Genomic DNA, 2,075 nt, shown 5'->3' with positions numbered 1-2,075 from the left:
CCTGGCCTCCGAGGCCCACCTCCAGTCGTGGACAGAAGTGAGGCTGGAGGCCTGGAGGGAAGTAGGGAGCCACACTGGGCACCTTCTCTGGGGCCACCCGGCCCCTAGGGAGTCTCTGGGGTGAGCAAGCTCTGCATCCTCCTGGGGCCTAGAAACAGGGACCTTCAGAGTTCTTCCTGTCCTCTCTCCCCCATAGCCCCTTGAGAAATGGGGCACAGTGGGATAAAGACATTCCTGGCCCCAGGGGTCAGAGGGAGGGGACTGGGGCTGTGGGCGCCCTGGCTGGGCCGGGAGTGGCTGCACTGAGGGTCTTCAGGGACAGTGAGAAATGGTGGGTCACCGCAGTGCGGAGGTCTGGAGGCAGAATGGACCTGGGCTGGGGGCTGATTTAGAGCTGATGGGGGCAGGGTGGCATGTGATCCCAGCCCCTCTGGGGAAGGTGGACTGTGGGTGGTAGGGAGGTTCGGGGAGCCCAGGCAGAGGGAGAGGGTCTGGGAGGAGTGCCCAGGCAGGCATGGTGGTGACGGGGGGTGCCTGTCCGCCTGCCCGGCCGGCCCCCAGTCCTTTGCCCAGGAGACCCTGCGCACGCTGTGCCTGGCCTACAAGAAGGTGGATGAGGATGCATACAAGGACTGGCACCAGCGGCACCAGGAGGCCAGCATCCTGCTTCAGAACCGGGCCCACGCCCTGCACCAGCTGTATGAGGAGATGGAGCAGAACCTCCAGGTGGGCGCGCTGTGGGGCGGCGGGTCCCAGCATCCCAGCTCCAGCCCTGCAGGCCCCAGACGCCCCACGCCTGCCAGGGTAGCTGGGTCCCTGCTCAGCCCGCTCTCTGCCTCACCCCCAGCTGCTGGGAGCCACAGCCATCGAAGACAGGCTCCAGGATGGTGTCCCCGAAACCATCCAGTGTCTTAAGCAAGGGAACATCAAAGTGTGGGTACTCACAGGAGACAAGCAAGGTGGGTGCTGGGGCAGCCGCCCTCAGCAGCAAGAGAAGGCAGATGGGTGGCTCACGTGTGCTGGCTGCCACTGTCAGCCTGTCCTACTTGTCAGGTTCGGCACTGCCCCCTCCCCACACTTTGCCCCCGGGAACGGAGAAACAGAACAGTTAGAACGACCGAGGTCCTCCAGGCACCTCCCTCAGGCTGGTGGCACCGTGAGCAGGGGCTCTTGCTGCCCTCGTGTCATAGATGAGCCCAGCTTGGGGGCGGAGCTGGCATGGAACCTCAGATCCTGTCGCCCTAGAGCCCTGACTGTCCCCTACTCCCCCACGGGTGCCAGCAGGGCCACATTAGCACTCCTGTGGGCACGAGGCACATTCCTACCAAGTGTTTCAAACTGCATTTTACAGGAGTGTTGGTATAAAGACAAATGTCCAGGCTGGATTATAGTCACTTTTTTTGAAAGTGCTCCTGGGCCCTAGGCACATGTCTAACGATCCCTCGGCCCTGGCCCCAGACTCACCTCCCTCCAGCAGCCCCTCCCCAGCCAGCCAGAGTGCAGGCCCCTCTGCCCAGAGCTACAGCCAAAGTCTCAGGACTGGCTCTCATTGGCCGGCCTGGGTCACATGCCCTCCTCTGAACCAATCGTGGTTCCCAGGGCGTGTGGCCTCCTGCTGTGATTGGCTGTCGCTTGGTTCTATGCAACAGGGTGGGTGTGGCCCCCGGAGTCGGGGATGGGTGGCCACTGCGCAGATGCTGAGCTGGGCTGGTTTGCAGAGACCGCGGTGAACATCGGCTTTGCTTGCCGGCTGCTCTCGGAGGACATGCTCATCCTGGAGGAGAAGGAGATAGTGTAAGGACAGAGGTGGGGGCTGGTGAGCTGGCGGGGGCAGGGTGTGGCCCCGGGGGTCTGCAGGGTGTCCCGGGCTTCCACCTGGAGGGACTCCCAGAGCGGGAAACGGCGGCACAGCTGGGGAGGGCTGGAAGGAAGCCGGTGCCTGTGGCTGAGCCCCGGCGGGGTTCCCGCAGTCGGATCCTGGAGGCCTACGGGGAGAGCAACAACAACCTGCTGGGTGACAAGGACAGTCTGAAGAACCTGTTCCTGCCCCAGGTCAAGACGGCCATGGTCATCAA

At 63.6% G+C, this 2,075-nt stretch overlaps 1 protein-coding gene across 1 annotated transcript in view; it reads left to right on the top strand.

Moving 5' to 3' along the window:
• Window positions 1-2,075, top strand: part of ATP8B3 (ATPase phospholipid transporting 8B3) — a 21,419-nt gene that overhangs the window by 12,734 nt on the left and 6,610 nt on the right. The window contains exons 18-21 of the mRNA XM_023538104.1: window positions 562-726; window positions 848-959; window positions 1,719-1,794; window positions 1,971-2,067. Of these exons, the coding sequence (XP_023393872.1) occupies window positions 562-726; window positions 848-959; window positions 1,719-1,794; window positions 1,971-2,067 (450 nt within the window). The remainder of the gene's footprint in view (window positions 1-561; window positions 727-847; window positions 960-1,718; window positions 1,795-1,970; window positions 2,068-2,075) is intronic.

Source organism: Pteropus vampyrus, unplaced genomic scaffold (genome assembly GCF_000151845.1).
Source record: "Pteropus vampyrus isolate Shadow unplaced genomic scaffold, Pvam_2.0 Scaffold212, whole genome shotgun sequence".
Taxonomy (NCBI): Eukaryota; Metazoa; Chordata; class Mammalia; order Chiroptera; family Pteropodidae; genus Pteropus; species Pteropus vampyrus.
Note: the sequence above shows the minus strand (reverse complement) of the source record. Positions and strands in the feature narration are given on the sequence as shown.